Genomic DNA, 22378 nt, shown 5'->3' with positions numbered 1-22378 from the left:
GTTTGTGTCTCTCCGTAGAACAATGGAGAAGTACAGTACTTCTGGTCGTCTAATTATGTGCTGTAATAGTTCTTCAAAAGTCACTGAGGCGATTCAGTCTCGTTGTCTGAATATCCGAATAAATTAACCTTCAGAAGAACAGGTTGGGAATGTTCACTATTTTGATTAATATTTGAAAGATGCTTGGATAAATTCTGAGGAACGTTCCTCTAACTCTTTGTCCGCCAACCCTTGTAATGGGTTGTCACAAAAGAAATATGATGTTTATATGCATTTTATTTTCCATGAAGAATCTTTGCTCTCTCTCTGTCTGGCTTTTCATTGGTTAATTGAAATTTATTTCTGTAAACTTCTCTATGCCAGATCATTGAGGTGTTGGAGTTCATTGGAAAGAAAGGAGCGCTACAACTTCCATCTGGTTTTGCAGCCATCATTCCAGAAAAGTCAAATCAGAGTTCGAGGAGAGCTATATTGTCATTTGAGACATGCCATGTTCAACAGTTAAGCTCGGTGATATCTTTTACAGATCAACAATACTGTGCTCATGCAAATCATTGCAGGAAACTTCCTTACGTATGTGTTTTTGTACTGTATTCCTGATTAAGGTACCCTTTCACAAACAACCAAGCAATTCCGCCAATGGATTGCGAGAATATATATCTGAGGTAGCAACTGACATAATGAAGGAGCAGAGCCTTAAAAGGTTTCCACTGCAGCATCTAACACTATCTTATTTGTTCTTTTAGTAAAATCACTGCAACAATTACATAATTCTTTTCAGTACATGTTTGGTAACGAGTTAGTTAATTACTTATGCCGAAGTTGCTATAGGAAACATGTATGGATAGGATGACAGAAGTGAATTGGGACGTAAATTGTCTGTTATGATATCTTTTCAGTATCCAGCTTAAAACTTTCTTATTAAACCTTTATCTGTGTGCTTTAGGCTATTTCAGGTTCAAGCGAAGGTGTTTGATCTCTTTCTCAAATTAAAGTTTATTTTCCTTGCTGTCTCAGTGGCTTCTTCATGAATTATTGAAGAAATCGGTGCAGAGCTAAAGCATGAGATGTGCCATTGGGCTGCATATTATGCAAGTTCAATAGTCTATCCCATCTCATATGCTTTAATAATGGTTGTTGCTCCTTTTGTTTTGGGATTGAGTCCTCTCTTCTTCAATATGATATCATATAATTGTCCTTGGAAGTGGGGGAAATGCTCATGAATCACAGGAAATATGTTTAGATTTACATAACGCCTCCATTTTCCTACAAATGCATATTATCCAGGTGGACTGTGATCATTAAACTGAGGGTGGGTATAAAATGAGATTCAGTTGAGGCTAACATACTCTTATGTACCAAAGGTCTACATTGGCAAGTGGCCATGGCCAACACACAGCAAACTTTTAAAAGTTTCTTGAGCTAGTGATCATCTATTAATCCCGAGTGGTCGGAATGAATTTTGACATTCTTTCATTGATAAATGACCTATTTTTATATTCCGATGTGAGTTTTAACATATACTTAGAATGTGGATTCTCACACGCTTGTAGTAGTGATATTGTTTATTCCATTGTGCCTAAGCTTGGAAATTAAGTGATTCGGCCACAACAACAATAACAGATTAAACTTTATATATTATAACTTTAGGGTCGGTTGTACGAAACGTTAAAAAAATAATCATATTAGATTGTAATTTTGAATATCTTTTATATCACTCATTTTATAAAAAAAATATTTTTATTTAATTTTTTAGCCTTCATATCATTTTTTATTATTTATATTCACGTCTTTCGTGATCTATCTCTAAAAATTATGTGATTTAGCTAAATTATAAAAATAAAATGATTGAGCCTATTTTCATCCAATATCTTAGAGATCAGGATGTCAATATTTGGTAGACAGGGTTGGCTGCACTAACATATTTCAATTGCATGACATAATGTTTCTCTCCTGACATATTGCTCGACAATATGCTTTGCAATGTAGTTTTTGCTAATCAATTTCATTCATGTCTTGTTTTTCTGATTAATTTAGTAGCATTTGTTACCAAGTTCATGAGCATTTACAAGGCTTTCCTGACTGCAACATTTGGTTGAAGAGCAAACCAGCATCCTTCCCTTTCGATCGCCAATTTGCAAACTCTGGTTATAAGTTTCCAGCTCTTCGTTTAGTCAGCTTGTCATTTTGTTCATGAAACATGAATGATCTGTTAGCATTCCTGCAATGGCTAAATGAGCAAGACCTTAAATCTTACCTTTTATATCTCTTCTACACTACCATAATTGCATATGACCTTTAGTCTTTAATTACCTTCTTTTCAGTTTTTTTTTTTTTTTCTTCTTCTTCATGAACTTAATTTTGTTTACATGTAACGTATTATTGCCAAGATATTATAAGCCATGTTTAGTGTTTTCTTGGTGGCCACACAATATATGGATTTAGAACTTCTTCTTTTTTTTTTTCTACTTTCATGATAAAATTGGATGTTTAGGGCTGTAAATGAATCAAATATAAGTGAACAAATATATGTTTGTAATTTGTTCATTTATTTTTAAAAGTTCGGTTCGTATTCGATAAAAAAATTATTTTAATCATTTATTCAAATAATAAATTATTTATGTTCAGTTCAATTAAGTTAAACGAGCTCGTTCATGAATATTAAACAAATATATTTACGAACATATATAAATAAATATATTTATGAATAATAAATAAATCATAATCAAATAAATTTAAACAAATAAACCTTAAACGAATATAAATAAATTTAAAAATATGATTAAGATAAAAGATAAAAATATAATTTTATTAATATTATTATAAATAAATAATAAATAAGCGAGTTTTAAATAAATTTACTCACAAATATAATGAATCACATAAATTTTTATTCGTATTTAGTTTATTTAATAAATAAATTTAAAAATATTATTTAAAATCATTTGTTAAACTTAATAAATAAATAAAAATTAAACATATTTAGAAATAGTTAATACGTGGAAAATGGCTCCATACTTTAACATTTGGAGTTTTTATGTTAATTAGAGAAAGAGAATAAGTATAGACTTTTTTTTTTTTCATTTTGTTTTCAAATTACTTCAACACATGATAAATTTTGGAGTTTTAGTTAGAGTAGGTAACCCAACCCTCTCCCAACATATTTCGATCCAATCTAATTTTATAAAATTATTTTTTTTTTAAAAAAAAAGTTAAGTTTCGCATCGGATCGAGTAACATTAAAAAAAAAATTGATGTCGGTCAGGTCAAATTTGGGTTTTAGATAAACTTGACCCGACTCGATATTATATAAAAATAATTTTTTAATTAATTATTTTATTTTTTATTTATATATATTTATATAATAATATATTTAATATTTATATTTTAAAAAAATATTTTATTAATTTTGAATCGAGACGGATCGGACACGATTTATATAATATCGGATCGAATTCAAATAAAAAAAATAAAAAATTTTTGAGTCGGGTCAAATTTAGGATAAATAAAAACTCGTCTCAACTCGATTTATTGTCAATTCTAATTTTAGTTTCCTATTTATTTGCAAGCAGAGAATAAAAAATATAATTTATTTTTTTGGATTAGGTTGTAAATAGTAAAATCAATCTAGAGTCTAGTAAATTTTTATGAAAAAAAAAAGTCAGCCTTATCTGTTTAAAATATCTAAAGTAATATTTATTTATTTGTTATGAGTTGATAATATGTGATTATAATGAAGCTAAATTAAGGTTTCATGTAACTCACAAAATCGAGTCCATGTAATTTGACCTCTTATTTTTATAAATGTAGTAATTTTTATTCTAATGTAATTTTTTACTAATATATATTTTTTAAAAATTTTATTTATCTTTAAATTTTTTATTTTTATATTTATTAAAAATATTATCAGCATAAATTTTAAAAAATATAATTAATACCATACTCAACTTATCTAAAACTAAAACTCATATTAATTATATATTTTTTTTAAGAAAAATTTGAAATTAAATAAATTATTTAATTTTTTATATAAAATAAGACATATCATATTTCACAACTTAAATTAAGTGATTATAAGTCGTACATTTAAAATAATTTTAATAAATGATCATCAATAAAATTTAAATTCAAAATTTTTTCGTTAAAAAAATATAAATCTTAATCAATTAAACAAATTACTTGTTGATAATTATATATATATTTTTTAATATCACCGGTGACACTATTAATATTTGTCATATATATTTCGAATCCATTTCTCTTGGAAAAAAGTTCGCCTTCAGGTAATTCCAGTTTAGGGTTTCGATCATTAATTTCTGACGTGTTGTGCTTTTTCTACTGTTTTGTTTGATTACTTCCCCATTTTCATCTCCAGTTTGCTGTTTGGTTACTGAGAAACCGCAGGAAAACCAGAACGAAGAGGAAGGAACAATGTCGGTCACGGCAGGTGTTAGTGATACTGTAATAGCCATTAGGGATAAACTTAGAGGCAAAATTGGGCAAACCAAAGTTAAAAGATATTGGCCTGGGAAAGCTCCTGAATGGGCTGATGATGCCGATGAAGATGACGATATTAGGATGGCTAGGGCTGTTGCTTTAGAAAAAGCTTTTCCTAGTCACGACGATTCGGGCATTGTTAGAAAAGATGATCCTAGGTTACGCCGTTTGGCTGAGAGTCGGATTGATAATAGGGATGAAATTAGGGCTGATCATAGGCGCATTAGGCAAGCTGAGATTGTGTCGACTGAAGAGGAGGAGAATAGGAGGAATGAAGGGGTCGAGGCTGAGGAAGAAGATGAGGACGCGTTGGATGAGAGGAGGAGAAGGATTAAGGAGAAGATGCTTCAGAAGAAACAAGAGGAAACGCCATTGTTGGAAGAGGAGGAGGAAGAGGAAGCGGAGGAAGAAGAGGAGGAAGAGTCGGAGTATGAGACAGATTCAGAAGAGGAACATACAGGTATTCCGATGATGAAGGCGATTTATGTGCCAAAGTCAGAGAGAGAAACAATAGCTGAGCGTAAACGGTTGGAGGCAGAAGAGCGGGCTATTGAGGAGGCGGAGAAGAGGAAGCTGGAACATAGGAAGATTGAGACAAGGCAAATTGTGGTTGAGAAGATTAGGGAGGATACTGAAATTCAGAAGAATATGGAGTTGGAGGCTAATGTAGCTGATGTCGATACCGATGATGAGGTCAATGAGGCAGAGGAGTATGAAGCCTGGAAGGCGAGAGAGATTGCTAGGATCAAGAGGGATAGAGAGGAAAGGGAAGCAATGATAAAGCAGAGGGAGGAGATTGAGAAAGTTAGGAATATGACCGAGGAAGAGAGGCGAGAATGGGAGAGGAAGAATCCGAAACCTGCTCCACCGCCTAAACAAAAATGGAAGTTTATGCAGAAATATTACCACAAGGGTGTTTTCTACCAGACGGAAGCTGATGATCCTGCAGCAACTGCTGGAGGAGACAATATTTATTATCGTGATTTCTCTGCCCCAACAGGTGAAGACAAGATGAACAAGACAATATTGCCTAAGGTCATGCAGGTCAAGCATTTTGGTCGTAGCGGAAGAACCAAATGGACGCATCTTGTCAATGAGGATACAACTGATTGGAACAATCCGTATGTTCTCTAAGCTCATTTTACTGTTATATACTTCTTTATTTGTTATCTTCTATCTTCAGTGGCTTATAATTTGTTGAAATCAACTGCAGAAGACACTTAGTGTGAATAATATCAATAAATATAATGTATGACTTGAAGGATGAAACGCTAACTATTAGTAACTAAAGCTTGTTTCTACCGAGGCAAAGAAACTTTGATGGAACTTCTGTTTGCTGATTTGTTTTATTCTAATTATTCATATCTAGTATGAGTCATTCTGGATTTCTTGTGTGCACATGATTTCCTAGAAGCATATCGTTGTCTTCTTTTTAGTTCCAATTTCAGTACTCCATATTAATGGACACTTCTTGCATTAAATTGCCACATTTTGTGTGATACTAGTGAACATGCATGGATTAAATTATCTTAGTTTCTGTCGTGATCATCTAAACTGATTCAGCATGCCGTAAGTTGAATGGTATAATTAAGTTTGGAGGCAGGTAGTGGGTAGATAATGAATGTGCTTCTTATCAATTAAATCTTTTGTTTGAAGAGCATAATCTCTGAAAGGTCCTCATTGGATGTGTGTGGGATTTGAACCCTAAAGATATTTTCTCTGATGAACATTTGATATGGTTGATATCACACTTCTGCATAACCACTAAAAAGATAAAGACAATTATATTTTTGACAAATCTTGACTTTAATTGTTTGGCATTTGTGCAGATGGACATACAATGATCCTCTTCGGGCAAAATACAATGCAAAAATGGCAGCTGTGAATGCACCTATAGCCAAACCAAAAGGAAGCAAGAAGTTGAAGGATTGGGAATTGAAATGAACATCAGTTTTTAACCATCATTTGATTTGAGAATTTCATCTTTTCTTTTTCCCCGATGATCGGCACCTGGCGTCTTTCTTCGCCAACAGTACCTGGGTTGATGCTTACTTGACTTTGGTAGTTGACTCCTAGCACCGCAGCAACTGAATGTAAGATGAAGTAAAATTGTAAAATTAATTTCCTGAATTTAAAAGGTGAGTTTTATGATTGGATTTGTATTGGCCAAAAAAAAAAAAAAGAAGAATCCAAATGTTATACCCTCTTTCTGGACTAAAAAATCTAACATAAGGGTATTTTTTTTTTAATTTTTTTTAATTAAGGTTTAAAATGTTGTTAAAATTAACAAATAATTAAAATGTTCTGAATTTATGATTCATATTTTTTCAATATTGGAAAATTTATTTTATAAAATAATATATTTTTTATATTTAAGATTGCTCAGATTTAAATCTTAATTATTGAAATTAATTTGGGTAATATATGGACTGATATCCTAATTTGACCTATTTGATGTTTGCATCTTTAAACTCTTTCTAAACTAAAGAGCACTAGAGGGCCTAAGAAGCTAATTCCTACCATTTACATTTACATTTTTATACATGAGTTTTGCAAGCCAGTTGAAATATGTGCTACACAAACGACTGACTTAAGATCAACCAGCCATGCCACAACATATTACAAATACAGTAATTGGGGATAGAAAACAAAAATTACAAGCATATAACATTGAGATTCTTCTCCAAAACTAAGACCAACTAGCATCGGTGCTTACATAGTCCACATTTTTACCTGTATTTGTTTCTTTTTCTTTCAAGAGAACATTTTCTTTCATTGTGAAATTAAGCCAAAGAGTCTCCAGAGGAGCGATAAATTTCACCCGCGTGAACTGCCCTCACATAGACTGCATCCAGCAGTGAGCTGTGCGTACGACCATAGAATGCGTAAACAAGGACCCCTATAGCAAGCCATATTGAAACCCGAGCCCAGGTGTCAGCCCTGACAATTGCAAAGAACATATTATGAGAGAAGGATGTAAAAATTGAGTAGCCATTTGATGGTAGCAAAGTTGTTATAAAGAAGAATACAGCAATTTAACACTTACCCTAAATTAATAAGCAGGTAGATGTTGATGAGAATGCAGGCAATTGGTAGTAGTGGAACAAAAGGGCATATGAAACCTGAATATATAAATTAACCATGCATAAATTGATGAAAATCATAAAGATGTTGAATATGAGATGGCAAGCAACCAAGACTTGAACTAAGAATGCTGAAAGCATACCTCCTGTATGTCCAAAGTTATGCCTTGCATCATCTTGATCTATAATGGTGAGCACAATCAAACCAGACAGAAGAAGCAGACCACCAGCTCCACATAACGTGTATCGAAGAAGGCTAGAGGAAGATACCAACAACCATCAAACCAAAAGAACAAAGTAGAACCATTTCCCTTTTCTTTTCAAGCACTATAATAATGAAGTTCAAATAGTGGACATAATACATGTTCTCCCGCCACACACTGAAAAATGGATTTCAATTCTCTCTCTTCATCCATATCAATGTATAACACCTGAGCACCATAAATTTCTTCTCCAATTCCCTCTTTTGTCCTTTTTTGTTTTTTGGAGATAAATATCTCCATCTTTCATCCTGCATCAGCAAAGCTCCCCACCCTCTTTCCCGAACTTATGACAATGAAAAGCTTAACAATGGTTAAGAATAATAAATTGCCTCCACCCTCCATTCTATCCTGAAAAAAAAATAAAGACCAAAGTAGTTTGACAAAACAGACATGATCAGCCTACCTCGGAAGCCACAAATTTGAAGCTGCAAATGTAAGGCCAAATGCACCAACACATGTTAACATTATGGTCCAACCAGCAATTTTTCGCCTGTTCTCTTCATTGAGAGTACCTGCAATAATCATTACACAGGCAATAATAAAGACTTCAGGAAAGTACCAGATAATGGAAAGCTTTGTCGAAAAAATGAATGCTAAAGAGATTCCAGGGTGGACAGGTGACAGACTGACCCCTGACCTCACCCATAGATTTGAGTTTGGAACAACAAACTCCATGGTAATAATGTCCAACCCAGAGAAAAGCATTTCATATCATACACCTTGATTAGAAATTCCAAAATTTTCTATTACATTACAAGGACAAAACCTTCAAGCACATTGCTTACAGAAGGAACTTACAGGTGGCTTGAGCTTCTTGTTTTTCAACAACTGGACGCTTAACTGCTACATTCTTGTTGCCAAGCAAAGGTCGAGAACTATCTCCAGAAGTACTCATTGCAGGGTTTTCCCCACTAATCACCTGAGTATCCCTACCATATCTTAGTGTGACAGAATCAATTGACTCCTGAAGTGATGAAGGAAGTGGCACCTCATCTGGAGGGACATATCTAAGTATCAGCACAGAAATTGCTACCATAGTAAACGCAAGAAGTGTCCCCACGCTGACCTGCAAAAGGAAGGCAACTCTTAGGAGCTCCATATCGTAGGCATATGCACCCAAGGGCTTGTAATTAAACTAGATACTCGAGCCATAGGAGCCTAGTTTGTGAAAACCATGTGACATTCATTTTTATGATAAAGGAAAGATCTATTTTAAAAAAGAAAACTACTACAAAAGTGCAGCCTTTTAAGCTGGGAATGAAAAATCAGAAAAGAAATTAGGTCAACTGTAAATCATCAAATGGATTATGGCAAAAATTAAAGACATATCATTATATGGTTATAAAGTTCTTTTTATTTTCCTTTTAACTAAGAATGGGTCACCATTCACCACAGCAACCGAATGCACTCAAGACCTAGTAAACTACAAGCATAGCACAAACAGCAGCATGTTTAAAAGAACATTCAAATTGGTATGATAAAAACGTGATCTACACCATGAGGCCCCAAAAAGGAAAAAAAATCCGATCCCAATTGCAAGAAATGCCCAGTCCTACTTACCATCCCTGCCAATTGTGAAACATCCATGAAGAACGACAAGGTAGCAGCAACTATACCAGTTGCTAATGTGCTCTTGACAGGAACTTGGGTGCGTTTATTAACATCTGAAAAAAGAGAAGGCAACAATCCATCTCTGGCCATTGCCATAAGAATTCGAGGCTGAAAACACACAATTAGGGACGTTAACATTAAATAATTAAATGCTCTAAAAAAATTTTAAGATCTATGACCAATCATGCAGATTTAGAAGCTAGCATTTTATAATTTACGGATTAAGATAAAAAGTGAGTAGGCTGAAGTTCTGACAACACGCTAGTGAATCTTTAGAAGTAATAATTAAAAGTTGATACATATCATTACATTAATATATATATATGCAATCACAAGTCTATATCAGTATTAAGATATCATAATTGAATGCAAATGCTATAATAGTTGAAAGGGATGTGTAGAGTTAGTAAATATTTGATGTAAGATTGAATTGAATATCCCCTTTGTGCTTTTCATCCTGGATTATGTTTAGCTCTGCAATTAGCATGATTACAAGAATTATAATTTGAGACAATCATTTGATGGAAATAAATGATAGAACAGTAATGTGGAAAATAAATGTGGACAATTAACATCTTATTGATGAAATATTTACAGAACGCCAAACAATTTCACAGTTGTACCACTGAAAACTTGACTTTTACCTGAGGGAGGATTGATCCCATCAATGTTGAGCAAAGAGCAGTAACAGCTCCAATGGTTATTACATAACTGAAAGCACAAAAAAGGGAAGGGAAGGTTCATCATGTAAAAATGTTTCAGAAAAAAAAAATAAATAAATTGACACTTTGAATGCACAATGAATACTCACGCTGCCCATTGCATCCCATGGCTAGCAAATGCAGAAGAGATGGGGGTGTCGGGATCCATTGCATAATAGGGGACCAAACCAACAATCACGACAGAAACCAGCATGTATAACCCACAACAAATGGAGAGGGCTGTTGCAATACCCAGCGGCAAATCTCGTTGGGGATTCTTCACCTGATATACATGATTTCAAATTCTTAGATCACCAGAAAAAACTTTAAAAAAAGGGAAAACTGCTATAAGAAAAGAAACCATATACCTCCTCAGCAGTGCTGGCAACCGAATCAAAACCAATGTAAGCAAAGAAGACTGTTGCAGACCCAGCAAGCATTCCATCGACCCCAAAGGGAAAATACCTATTGGATAAATAAGTTAAATAACAATTTCTGAAAACATCAGACTGGCATGGAAATAAAGCAAGAAATGCCAATTACCCAGTAGGAAGTTCATATCCAGTCCACCCAGTCTTGAAACCCAGATAACCACCAGCTACTATCACGAAAATCATGGCACATACATTTGCGGTGGTGACAATGGCTTGTGCAAATGTACTCTGCATGAGAGGAGCAGAGAGTAAATTTAAGGTTGCAAAGGGGTCATCACCCACACCCACACAAAGAAAAGGACCTGAAAAAGAAAAAGGAGATGGAAAGCACCTCCTTGATTCCCACGCACAAGAGCCCAGTCACAATGAAAACTAGAATTGAAGCACATGGGTCCACCACAATATCAAGCCCGGGAATATGCTGGCGAGCTAGAAAATTTGGTAGACTATTTTCACCTCCAAAAAGCAAAGCCTAGATGCAGAAATGAAAAGAAAAAACGTAAGAGTGCAATGTAAATAGCAAATAAAAGAAGGCAGCTCCCACAATCACAACTCTCAAGCACCATGGTCCCCCCCTCCCACCCCCAATCAATCCAGCCAAAAAGAAAAGAAAGCAATGTATTCTTGAGTAAGAAAATTCACTAAACCAGATTAGGTGAAATGCCTCGAGCAACTGTTGCACCACCAATTGTATACTCAAGTATCAGAGCCCAACCAATTAACCAGGCAATGCTACAAAATGATATTGCTTGCATCAGTGCATGAAAAAATTATAAATCTTCAAGAAGCAAGAAAGAAAAAGGATTGTGCGATTACAGCCACTTTTTATTCTTTTACCAAATGGAAGAATTAACTATTACTAAAGCTAAATCCTACTGTCTGACTTTTCAAATTGCAAGAACAAAGAACAACAACAGTTAGAAATGTACAACATAAATCAAGAGAACTAGAAATTACCCTTCACCAACACAAATGTATGAATAATGATAGGCACTGCCAGCAGATGGGCAACGACTTGCAAGCTCCGCATAGCAAAACGCAGAGAGAGCAGCAGCAATGCCAGCAATTAGAAATGAAATGGTGAGAGCTGGACCAGAATGCTCTCTAGCAACTGTTCCAACAAGAATATAGACTCCAGCTCCAATTGTTGATCCAACACCTAATCACAGTGCACCAAGATTCACAATAAGCTATCCACCGTAGATATCAAAAAATTAAAAGCAATGAAACCATAATCTTAAAAGTAAAAAGAATAAACATATGCCAACCTTAGTTAGAATAAACAAAATCAAACCAAACATAACTTCAAAATAAGAATAACCCAACCCATCAAATATATCCATAAAAGGATATAAGTAAAAGAGACCATTAATTTGCAACAAAAGTGGGAATAACGATTCAAACTATCATCAAAAACACCTGAAAAATCAGCATAAAACTGCCAAAAACACAAAACCTGAATCAAAATTTCCCCCAAAAGAACTAAGAACACAACAAATAATCACATATACAGATTGCAATAAGATAAGAAACAGCTAAAAACAAACAAAAAAAAAAGATCATCAACTTTTTCCATAAAAAAGCTAAACAACCCAAAACCAAGGGAAAAAAAAAAAAAAAGAGATAAAGAACACATGTTCAGTATCAAATCCCCCACCTCTCCCAAAAACAACTATCAAAATTTTCCCAAAAAAAGCTGAAAAAAAAAAATAAAACCAACTAAATAGAAGCTAAAAACTCAAAACCAGTGTCAATTTCCCAAAAAAAGCTAAAAACACAAACCAAGATAAAAAAAAAAAAAAAAATTACACCAAAAAAATTTAAAAAACCACAAAATATTACCAATTGCTATGAGATGAGGAACAGTCAACTCTTTAGCCAACTGATGATGACCCAAACGCTTGGAATGAGCAGAATCTACCTGTTTTCTTCTTACCAAACTCGTTAAACCACCCCATGAAGCACCCGAACCTCCTTTTTGGCAATTAACCAAAAACCTCATCGAGAATTTCACCCAACTTTATCAACTTTCTCCAAATAACTAACTACAAAATTATAGAATTAATAGTAATTTACAAACTTAGCTTTTGACAAAAATAAAAAATAAAAGAAATGCTAAAAATTTACGTACAGTAAACTAAAAAAAATAAAACCTTATTAACATTAAAATCTGCCCCCTAAACCCTTTCAATATAATTTGGTTCAACTTTTGTTGTTCTTAAAAGGGAATCAAAGCCGGCAGATTTTGCAAGAGAGAAAAAACAAATTTTGTTTAAAGAAACTGAAATTTTTTGGGTTTTAAAGGAAATGAAACTGAGCGTTGCCCGTTGCTAAAGAATCAACCAATCGTTGGGCTGCCCGGGAATGATTTGACTTTTGGAATCTAATTTTTAAACAAAACCTCAATTCTGGTGCATCATACAAAATAGAGATACAAAATTTCAATATTTTATTTTAATGATTTATCAAAGTTTTATTTTTTATTATTTTTTTAATTTTTTTTAATAGTAGAGTCTCAATCTTTCAATATTTTAGATTCATTATTTTTTTTTCAATCAACTAATTTAGTTAATCATCAAATTTGATGGTCATGATTCAAAAAATATTTATTCTTAATTATATTTTATTTATTTAATAAAATAATGCATGTAATTAGGCATTTGCTATCATTATAAACATGCTTGAATTAGAAAAAAATAAAATTTTGGATTTTTAATTGAAAAACAATTTTTTAAAATTCTTAAATTATCTTTAAACTTTTTTATTTTAATATTTATTTAATTAAAAATATATTTTAAATTTTTAAATATCAACTCTAATAATATATTAATTAATAATAGTCTAGCATTTAATGTTTGGGAGTTTTAACTTGCAAAGCTAAAACCCTGTTTGGATGAGCGCAATGAGAAAAGATTGAAGAAGTCGCGTTCTAGAACTAGGTTGTGGGCTTGGATGGAAATAGAAGTCAGCATCACACCGTTGCTCCAAACGTAAAGTTGAACCAATAAGCCTTAGATAACTTTGACAGCTTTCCTTTTAAAGAAATGATTTTATAGTTCACAAATAGCCTGTGAATCAGTGACAACTGACAAATGAATTCAATTATTGGCAGTAGCATAGGAGTTTTATAAGAATAATTGAGCTCAACGTGAATTGCCTTTTATGTTTAGATTCTGGATCATAATCCTAAAGGGGCCAATCCAAATAAGTTATTCAGTTCGTTTTAAAATATTTATTATATACTGATTTTTATAAAATTTAATAAAATTTTTTTAATTTTAATTTTAATTTTAATATATTTATTATTAAATTTTATTTTTTTTTATAATTAAAATCTTATAATTTTTAATATAAAAAATAACAAATTTATAAAAGATAAAAATTATAAATATTTAAATATATATATTTTTTAAAGATATTTTAAAAAATTAAAAAAAAAAATGAGACATAGGAAGCATATCTATTTTGGTCATGTGAGTTCTGGGCAAAAGCTGACATGTTGTGTTGGCAAAGCTCAGGGAGAATTTTGATCCTTTCTTTTCCTTGGGCAATGGGCTTTGGGATTTTCAATAATCCCTGCAATTTTAGAACAATTAGGCACGTTTTGTAATAAATAAATAATATTAATAAGTGATTGATTTAATTGATTAAATTTATTTTTTTGATATAAAAATTTTAATTTTAAATCTCATTAGTAATCATTTATTGAGATCATCTCAAATGTAAGACATGTAATTATTTATCTTAAACTATCAGATACGATATATTTTATTTTAATTTAAAAAATTAAACAATCTATCTATCATCAAATTTCGAAGACTAAAAAATAAATAAATAAATAATGGATGGTTCAAAATCAAAATATATAGTTTTAGCAATTTAAGATTAAATATAATAATTTATATTTTTATATTATATCTCATTTTATATTTTATATGTATAATAATATAAATTATTAAAATATAAATACGATACGAATTATAAAATATATTTAAATTTTAAATATGCATATGATATGTTTAATGTATTTGTTACATATTATATGATTAATATATGTATAATTAAATCATTTAGATATAACACGAATATATATAAAAATATGATTAAAATAATAAATAACAACAAATTATTCATAATTTATAACTTAATAAATTTGACATATTAATAATATACAAAAATACTTACATATTAAAAAATAAAAAATTTAATACTCATTTAATATGTATTTAATATATATTTAAATTTTAATTTATATTACATAACTATATTAATTTTTAGTATCAAATTCAAAATGATAAATTATTAAAGATTAAAGAATAAAATAATAATATATAGGATTAATATTAATATTATATTTATATTATTAATATAAAAAATAATTTTATAATAATTATTAAATGTGTATCATAATTAAATGTTTAAAATAAATTTTATATGTTATTAAATAGTTAATTAAGTATTATAATTAAAAAATTAAAAATTAAAATAATTTTTATATATTTATATTAAATTTAAATAAATATAATAAATATATTAAATGTATTATTTATATTGTGTTATATGTTTAGATAAATTAATACATATAATATAAATTATATCATATTAAAATTTATATTGATATAAAAAAATACAAAATATATTTTTTAAAACATATATATAATTTTTTATATTATTTTTATATTATATTTTTATATCCTATCGAAAATTATCATATCTAAAATTATTGTGTTTACGTATGGTCACCTAAGAAAACAAGAAAGATGAAATCTCATTTGAGACCCCTTTTATCTATTGGTCGGGCAGGATCATATACTTTTTCCATAATTATATATATTGGATTGGGCAGTAGCCACCCACACCTTTTTGTCTTTTATGAATAGTGAGATGAGATGACATGTTGTCTCCTTAAAGTCAACGAGTATGGCCAACCCAATTTATACTACAGGAGCTGAAAATTTATTCATTATCATTGATATTTCTTGATTATCAGCCGTATCAATCACTCCCATGGCCAAAATCATCACACAAGTCGAATTTAATCTCTCAAACTTTTATTGTTTTTCTGGATAACTTTGTATAAATATATTATAATATAAACTTTATATAACAATTATGTAAATTTTTTTAAAAATATTTTAATATCAAATTGAAACACTAATAAGCTAAATTTAAAGTTGTAATTTTGAAAATGATATGAAGTTTACGAAAATAATAATTTATTTCCTATCATACAATAGCAAATAGTAAAACGAGATCAACACCACCCAAATGTGGAAAAAATGTACTCCATATATCATAACATTATAATATTAAAATCACTTTTTTATTTTATATAAAAGGATTTGTAATTTGTGAATCAAAAAATTTACAGATTTGGACTCTAAATTTATTACCTCTGGTCGCTGCATACATTCTTTTAAAAAAAAAAAAAAAAACCTAACTCAGAAGAGGGTTTTGTACAGCCGTCAAATGGTTAGAAAATTTTTCAAAAAAATTAACACGAGGCAACCAATTTACTGGTGAAAGAAACAGTAATCATTCCTAAATCTGGGGCTATATTTCCTACCGTAACTTTACATGTAAGTGGTACAGTAGTTAACATCGTGTTCTACTCAACTGCTACCGTTTGAATAATCTGAATCGGCTGGAGCTTCCCTCTTCATCATCGCCATTGTCTGTTGAACTTGTTTTGCTTCCTATTGATTCATCTGAACTATCAAATGGAAGGAGTTTTATCCTGTAAGCATTCTCAATCATCCAACTGGTGAATTCTGGAGATGCTGCTAATTCTGCCATGGCATGCCGAGTGGACTCCCGACTGAAATCTTGCCATTCTTGCTTTGTGAATTTCTTTCGATTACGTGTCTTGTGAAAGGTTGAATAGTAATCTTGATGATATAAGGCACCTTCATCAAGAGGTGGTAAAACCACACCTGCAACGTTAAAAGGAAACAAATTCATCAATAATATTAGCCGAAGCAGGAAAGAAAAAAATTCAGCCCCGAGAAGGATGTGCTAATTTAAAATACCTTTAACAGGAGAGTTAGTCCATGCTGGTGAGGACATTGGACTATTCCACATCCTCCTATTAGAATACATTCTCGGAGACCTAAAAAATTCAGCACGACCATGCTTCATTGTTCCCTGCCTCGACTGGTGCAGCCAAGGACTCTCATCCGCAGAACATGGTTGGTGCCTACATGAGCAAAATTCGTGGTTAAAATAAATCATGGCTACAAAAGAAAACAGAGATTTACAGCCATTTGTTGAATTTAACAGTCAATTAGACAAAGTTGAGTTGATTATGGTATATCTAAATAAAGTGACTTGCGAGTGCATTAAAACCAACTAGCATTGCACCACCCATTATGTGAATGTATTAAAGGATATCCAAATGAACTCAGGGGCAGTCTCAATATATTGGTATGACTATTAATTACAATGAACAAACTTAACATGATACTGCACAGGAAAGACAACCAACATAGACTAACAAAATCATCGGTCTTCCAGCAGAGACATATACATCATAAACACGAAAAAGGAACCAAAGGGAGCTCTATTAAACTTACATATGACCATTCCTTTTTGCTGAAGTGATAAGAGAGCAGATAGCAGAAGAAGACCCCAATGCCACCATTGCCAGCTGAGCATCAAAAGTGCTCTGGAAAGAGTAGAAGATTAAGGGCAAGACAGGAAAAAAGAAACATATGATATCACTACTCCTCAGATTAAAAGAAATTAATATTGTCCTCCTCCTCAGCTTCATAAATATAATTTTTATAATGGACTATTTTGTTTCAGTAACAGCTGAAACATCAATAACCCTTCACTCCTAAGTTATTAATCTATATAAGAGACACAGCTAAACCAGCAGTTGGCATGCAAGTGCATTTGCTTTGGATGTCGCAACAGGTGAAAATGGCTCAGTGGATGCAGTAAAAGGTGCCCATAACAAACATCTTAACACATCTAAGCAGGCAAGCCTAAGTCATAGAGGCACAGAATACCAAGTGCATCTCAAAATCAAGTGTCCAACCTGAAACCTAAACCCAGCTAATCAACAATCTAATTTGGAATTTTTGAGTTCCTATTAAAAGAAAAGGACAGTGAGATCTTTTCAAAGTGGGATCAATCAAATCAATTTATCCTTCCTCAAGCAATTGCTGGGTGTATAACCAACAATCTACTGGATTTGACATATTTAACAGCAGCCCTCTCATGGGTCTTTTCAAAAACTACCTCCTGCTTTTATGGAAGTTCCAAGTAAAGAAGATAAAACTTGCTATATAGCCTAGGTTGCAAATCAAGTAATACAGCCACCATTAGTAGAAGAAGCATACCTGGAAAATAAATGTAGTAGCAATGATGCGCATGGCCCATTTGACAAACTGGGCAACACCAACATCAACACTTCCATCTTTTGAGATCACAAATTTTCTTACAATCCAGTAGCCCAATGCAGCTCCTGAGAGTAGAATTCCAACCAATAAAAATATAGCAACCTGTAACCAAAAAAAAAAAAAACCTTCATTCACTTTGAAATTACACTATTTTTCTAAAGGAAAATAGAATATAATAACTACAAATAAGTCATTAGACAATAATAATTTATGCAAATAAATCATAAAGTAATTTATTTCTCCATTTTCTTTTATGGATAATAAGGAAGGGAGCCCTATTAAATATCATGTCATGAAAAGATCAACTGCAATGAGCAGGAAAAGATGGAGAACTGATCAGCTGTATTAAGGACTTACCAGTTTATGCATCTCTTCACTCAGCCCAAAATTGACAAGAATTGAATTTACCAACATGGAGAATTGATGTAAAAGAAAAGATCCAGCTCCAAGCTGAAAATTGAACAGAAAAGTAAGTTATTTTTTTTTAATAGGGAATAATAAGTTTATTGGCAGCACAAAATAGATGAAACATTAATCAATCAATCAATAAATGAAAAGAAGACTTACCACTGATCCATATATAGTGAGATAGAAGATATTTTTCCTTCCTGTTGGCAACAATTTCATTCCCTGCTTGGAAAAGAAAACCATACATCCACTGAAAAGCTGAAGCTAAGACAGTAATATGGGCATTGAAATAAATTAAAATTAGTAAATCTTTAGGGAAATCTATAACTAGTAGTTTTCTAGGTCATCCGATCATAGTATGTAAGCCAATGAGCATCTGATGAGGAAGATAGGAACCAACATTAAAGCAATTCAATTTATGAGCTCTAAGTAAGGAAGTAAACTGACATTTTTGAGCTACAAAGTTGAATAGAAATGGAACACTGATACAGATCCATGTTCTCTAAAATCTATGGAATTTAAATCAGTAGCTTCCAGTGATTTAAATGAGTAACACAAAGTACTTCAAATTTTGTAAGATATATATATATACACATATGATAGCATTGAGATTTGGGAAAAATAAGCCAAAGTAAGAAGGAAGGTTTTGATGAAAAGTAACAAAGGCAAAAGGAAATTGTGGACCAAAGTCAAAATACCTGAAAGAGAATAATTATAATGACAAGAAAAATGCCAATAGCCATTGAACTGCTGTAGTAAAAAGGAACCCAATTGCTGACAAATGGTGCCAACAGCAACAAAACAAATCCTAAAGCAAGAAACACAAGCCGCCATTGCTGTAAATCTGCAAAAACAGTAAGGAATCAAGGTTAAAAGTATAGTTAAATTTCAACTAACTAACAATCACCATCAAAATAAATATATATTTTTTCTTTTAAAAGAAAGGCAAATAACAGATATCATACCTTCTTCAACAGCAATCATAACAGAGCCAGACACATCACCAATAAACTTCACATCAATATACCTATCATCATAAGGTGACATGACAGCATGCCATATACCCTTTTGCACTGCTTTCCAATCATCATTCTCACAGTTGCATAATCCAAGTGAAGCATTCCTGCAAGACTTTATCCATCAGGCCCAAAAAGTGAACAAACTTTTGAAGTGCGGTCAATCAAGGCAAGATGGAAAGGGAAAGGGAAAGCAGAAACAACAGTAGATTGAGAGTCAGACTTGCCGATGAAAGCAAACTTGTATTTTGGTGTGTAATCTTTCCGGTATTAAAACAGATGGGGCCAAAGTAACCCGAAAAGAACTCGCATAACTCCCAAGCTTCAATCTTGACAGACCAGAAACTCGAACTCGATCACATAACAAAACATCTTTAGAACCGTGAACGGATGAATGCCCAGAAAGGGGAGTTGGGGTGACATCTAGTGCTGGACTTGTTGCTAAGTTAATGCCTGCAATACATTATAAATTTTCATTAACTTACTGACATGACTGATAACCCCACCCCCATTCATAAATTGCTTTATACACTGTCTATAAGGCATAACTAAAAGACACATTCATAGGGTTCGCGGTTCAGTTTCTAAATTAAATTTAATACAAACCATCCATTCATTGTTCAATCCAAACATTTATTAAACACTCAAATCCTCCCACAGCTATAAGAGGGTTTTAATTTATCAAACTCTAAACACTAGGCCCATTTTCTTCATGTTTCATACATTTTCTTGGGAAACAAACAAATTGAAGCAATTACGAATTAGATTTCGATTTCGAACCAAAAAGTGAAGAACAGCCCGATGGAAAGACAAAAATTTCAGAAAAAAGGAAAAAAAAAAAAACAAATTCGCTAATCCTTTTTCCCCTTTTCCCTCATTTTCTCAGCAACCAAATAAAAATGCTATAATCCAGAACAAAAAAGATTGAAATCCGATAAGGAAAAAGAAAAATATACCTTTGAAGTGGGTGATCACCTGAGAAGCATGTGAAAGGAAGAAGAGCGAAAAGGAGAAAATGAGGAAGAAGGCCATCGTCGTCAGCCCTCTTCCGCCTCTCTCTCTCTGATTTTGGAAACAAAGGAAACTTTAAATGACAAAATTAAAAAAAAAAAAAGTTGTCTAAAAGAAATTTTTATTATTGTTAGAAATAATTAATAAAAAAATAACAAATATCAATATATAAAATTAATAAGAAAATGAAAATTATTTTTGTGCTTTTAATTATCAATGAGTATTATAATTGATTATCCTTTCTACCCATAAATAAAATATTTTACATTTAGCTGTATAATATTTTTTGTCTAAATATTTAATTATATAATTATTTTATAATACAGTACAAGTGTCACGTACGTAGGAACATAGTAAAAGCATAACCAATAATGAAATAAAAAATGCAATGTGATCATATTTAAAAATTAGTAATGTTATTAATTTTTTAAACAATATTAATTTTTTTTAAAAATGTATAGAAAAAATAAAGATATTGAATTTCCATATTTTAAGCATTCGAACATTTAAATAAGTGGATTCCTATTGAAATTTTCTTTAATTCTTTGACTGCTATCAAATTAAATTACAATTATAAAAGTTATAATATCAAATTTATTTGATAAAATGAGTACATGAAACATTAATTTAAAAAATTAAAAGTTACGAAAATAAGTCATTATTTCTTGATTAATTTTTTCACACCAAAAGTTAGAATCTAGATATATAATTAAAACAAATATGTTTAAAAAATATATATATAACTTATTTTTTCTTTTTTATCATACTTATAACAAAAAAGCTTTAAAACTAACATAAATATATATGTATTTGTGAGCAATTACAATCATTAAAAAGCCAAGAAACAAAAATTGTTTGACTCCTTTAGCTTACATTATCAACCTCCTGTAAAAACTTAAGGAGAGCAATACAATAATATATTTTTTAATCATATTACTTCTAAATTTTAAAAGTTTGATTAGAAATAAAATAAGACCCATTTCGAGATAAGCAAATGAGATTCAAAAATCTAAAATGCATGCTTAATAAACTCAAAATCTAAACAATTTGGCCATAAAATTTTTTTCATTAGTTAAGCTATTACAAATGTCAAAATTATTGGTAAAAGATGTTCATGAATTTTCTATCATCTCCTTTCTCGCATACTTATATATATACACACATAAATATACATATATATTTTGAAACTTTTTATTAATACACTTAAGATAGAATAAAAATAGTTAAAATAAAATGATAACAAAGCTGTAAAAATATAAAGGCTCAAATTAAGTCATATGTAACCATTTACTTTTACGAATGATACATTTCATATCAAGAAAGATATCTTAAACCTAAAATTTACATCATTTAAAATATAAAATTTGAACTTGTATTAAAACCAACAAGTGGTTAGTTCAATCGGTTAAGGTCGTTCTCCTCAATGAAGAGGTATTGAGTTTGAATTTTGACGATGACTATTTGTGGAGTTATCTTGAATGCACCTATCTTAGGCTGTCAAGTATGGCACATTTTACCCTGATCTATGAGACTAAACAGCTTATCTACTCTTGAATTTTTTTTTTTAAAAAAAAAAAAACTTGTATTGAAAGCACCTATAAAGAAAATATGCGATTAAAAATTTAAGTTGAAAAGTTTATTCAAACCTTAGCTACAACAATTTGTTCTAAAAAATACATCAAAAATCAAATAAAAAAAGTAAAAAAAAATACAAAAAAGATGTGAAATATTATCTTTAAAAAATTCATCAAACTCAACTTAACCAACAAAACTTATTTTTGAATGGCTATGATTAGAAACACAAAATAATAACAACTTATTTTAAATTCCTCCAATCAAATATATTGGGTTAAAACCATTCAAACAATAATGGGGTTGGAACAAACGGGTAAAGGAAAAAGTATAAAGAGTAATAGAGCAAAATTAAAAGATAAATTACCTTAGTCCAACA

At 31.1% G+C, this 22378-nt stretch overlaps 3 protein-coding genes and 1 pseudogene across 9 annotated transcripts; 2 read left to right on the top strand and 2 right to left on the bottom strand.

Moving 5' to 3' along the window:
* Positions 1–13: 13 nt before the first annotated feature.
* On the top strand, positions 14–1223 carry LOC111297425 (replication factor C subunit 3-like; annotated as a pseudogene).
* Positions 1224–4202: 2979 nt separating this feature from the next.
* On the top strand, positions 4203–6696 carry LOC111296456 (uncharacterized). Of its 2 annotated transcripts, none has more exons than XM_022890772.2 (3): positions 4203–4283; positions 4405–5618; positions 6327–6659. In XM_022890772.2, the coding sequence occupies exons 2-3, from the start codon at positions 4432–4434 to the stop codon at positions 6439–6441; spliced, it is 1302 nt and encodes a 433-aa protein (XP_022746507.2). In that variant the 5' UTR covers positions 4203–4283; positions 4405–4431; the 3' UTR covers positions 6442–6659. The 2 variants fall into 2 exon arrangements, with proteins under 2 accessions (XP_022746507.2, XP_022746505.2); XM_022890770.2 differs by having other exon boundaries at positions 4228–4283; positions 4376–5618; positions 6327–6696.
* Positions 6432–13166, bottom strand: LOC111297206 (cationic amino acid transporter 2, vacuolar-like). 5 transcript variants are annotated; one of them, XR_016346826.1, is made up of 15 exons: positions 12432–13024; positions 11547–11748; positions 11237–11321; positions 10921–11061; positions 10699–10817; positions 10524–10620; positions 10266–10438; positions 10099–10165; positions 9404–9562; positions 8642–8909; positions 8247–8355; positions 7724–7836; positions 7544–7619; positions 7231–7437; positions 6432–6569 (listed from the first exon to the last, which is right to left on the bottom strand). XR_016346826.1 is itself a non-coding variant. In XM_022891850.2 (15 exons), exons 2-15 carry the CDS (start codon positions 12589–12591, stop codon positions 7281–7283), a joined length of 1926 nt encoding a protein of 641 aa, XP_022747585.2. In that variant the 5' UTR covers positions 12592–12634; positions 12743–12993; the 3' UTR covers positions 6996–7280. The 5 variants fall into 5 exon arrangements, 3 of the variants coding, with proteins under 3 accessions (XP_022747585.2, XP_089625197.1, XP_022747584.2); XR_016346825.1 differs by having other exon boundaries at positions 6456–6584; XM_022891850.2 differs by lacking the exon at positions 6432–6569 and having other exon boundaries at positions 6996–7437; positions 12432–12634; positions 12743–12993.
* Positions 13167–15888: 2722 nt separating this feature from the next.
* On the bottom strand, positions 15889–20530 carry LOC111297242 (uncharacterized). Of its 2 annotated transcripts, none has more exons than XM_089769070.1 (10): positions 20373–20530; positions 19644–19869; positions 19366–19523; positions 19099–19244; positions 18560–18664; positions 18350–18442; positions 17933–18094; positions 17162–17253; positions 16619–16785; positions 15889–16522 (listed from the first exon to the last, which is right to left on the bottom strand). In XM_089769070.1, exons 1-10 carry the CDS (start codon positions 20446–20448, stop codon positions 16209–16211), a joined length of 1539 nt encoding a protein of 512 aa, XP_089625196.1. In that variant the 5' UTR covers positions 20449–20530; the 3' UTR covers positions 15889–16208. The 2 variants fall into 2 exon arrangements, with proteins under 2 accessions (XP_089625196.1, XP_022747633.2); XM_022891898.2 differs by having other exon boundaries at positions 18560–18622.
* Between the last annotated feature and the right edge of the window lie 1848 nt (positions 20531–22378).

This window comes from Durio zibethinus, chromosome 12, assembly GCF_047325235.1.
Source record: "Durio zibethinus cultivar Kanyao isolate XHJ-2024 chromosome 12, ASM4732523v1, whole genome shotgun sequence".
Taxonomy (NCBI): Eukaryota; Viridiplantae; Streptophyta; class Magnoliopsida; order Malvales; family Malvaceae; genus Durio; species Durio zibethinus.
This window is presented reverse-complemented; position numbering and strand designations above follow the sequence as displayed.

Excerpts from the sequence above, each read along its gene's own strand:
- LOC111296456 (XM_022890770.2), top strand. The coding sequence starts at position 4,432 with ATGTCGGTCACGGCAGGTGTTAGTGATACTGTAATAGCCATTAGGGAT. Across the intron at positions 5,619-6,326 it reads ACAACTGATTGGAACAATCC|ATGGACATACAATGATCCTC; the intron begins GTATGTTCTCTA and ends GCATTTGTGCAG.
- LOC111297206 (XM_022891849.2), bottom strand. The coding sequence starts at position 12,591 with ATGAGGTTTTTGGTTAATTGCCAAAAAGGAGGTTCGGGTGCTTCATGG. Across the intron at positions 11,062-11,236 it reads GAGGCATTTCACCTAATCTG|GCTTTGCTTTTTGGAGGTGA; the intron begins GTTTAGTGAATT and ends TTCTGCATCTAG. Across the intron at positions 10,166-10,265 it reads CATGGGATGCAATGGGCAGC|TTATGTAATAACCATTGGAG; the intron begins GTGAGTATTCAT and ends TTGTGCTTTCAG.
- LOC111297242 (XM_089769070.1), bottom strand. The coding sequence starts at position 20,448 with ATGGCCTTCTTCCTCATTTTCTCCTTTTCGCTCTTCTTCCTTTCACAT. Across the intron at positions 19,870-20,372 it reads GGTGATCACCCACTTCAAAG|GCATTAACTTAGCAACAAGT; the intron begins GTATATTTTTCT and ends AATGTATTGCAG. Across the intron at positions 17,254-17,932 it reads CTACTACATTTATTTTCCAG|AGCACTTTTGATGCTCAGCT; the intron begins GTATGCTTCTTC and ends TACTCTTTCCAG.